Source organism: Kryptolebias marmoratus, linkage group LG18 (assembly GCF_001649575.2).
Source record: "Kryptolebias marmoratus isolate JLee-2015 linkage group LG18, ASM164957v2, whole genome shotgun sequence".
NCBI classification, from domain to species: Eukaryota; Metazoa; Chordata; class Actinopteri; order Cyprinodontiformes; family Rivulidae; genus Kryptolebias; species Kryptolebias marmoratus.
In genome coordinates, this window is record NC_051447.1 from 20,267,149 (window position 1) to 20,267,666 (window position 518).

General features: G+C 60.2%; 1 protein-coding gene across 1 annotated transcript; it reads right to left on the reverse strand.

Moving 5' to 3' along the window:
- Nucleotides 1–27: 27 nt before the first annotated feature.
- Nucleotides 28–518, reverse strand: LOC108249816 (histone H2A). Its single transcript, XM_017439435.3, has one exon. It carries the CDS (start codon nucleotides 457–459, stop codon nucleotides 73–75), a length of 387 nt encoding a protein of 128 aa, XP_017294924.1. The 5' UTR covers nucleotides 460–518; the 3' UTR covers nucleotides 28–72.

Sequence of the window (518 nt, forward strand, 5' to 3'; positions counted from 1 at the left end):
AAGAACCCAGCTTTTTAAGGAGGTGTGGGTGGCTCTTAAAAGAGCCTTTGTTGAGTTTGGAAGCCCTCGGGTCTACTTGGCCTTGGCGGGCTTCTCGGTCTTCTTGGGCAGCAACACCGCCTGGATGTTAGGCAGAACTCCACCCTGAGCGATGGTGACGCCTCCCAGCAGCTTGTTGAGCTCCTCGTCGTTGCGGACGGCTAGCTGCAGGTGGCGGGGGATGATCCTGGTCTTCTTGTTGTCGCGAGCGGCGTTTCCCGCCAACTCCAGGATCTCGGCCGTCAGGTATTCGAGCACCGCCGCCAGGTAGACGGGAGCTCCGGCGCCGACGCGCTCAGCGTAGTTCCCCTTCCTCAGCAGCCTGTGGACTCGACCCACCGGGAACTGAAGTCCGGCACGAGAGGAGCGGGTCTTGGCCTTGGCTCGGGCTTTACCGCCGGTCTTTCCACGTCCAGACATGTTGGTTGGTTTGAATCAAAGTTTCACACAGAGAGTTGGGTGACGACGCTCAGCTGCGG

Bases quoted from the DNA above. Each gene is read 5' to 3' on its own strand.
- LOC108249816 (XM_017439435.3), bottom strand. From the start codon at position 459: ATGTCTGGACGTGGAAAGACCGGCGGTAAAGCCCGAGCCAAGGCCAAG.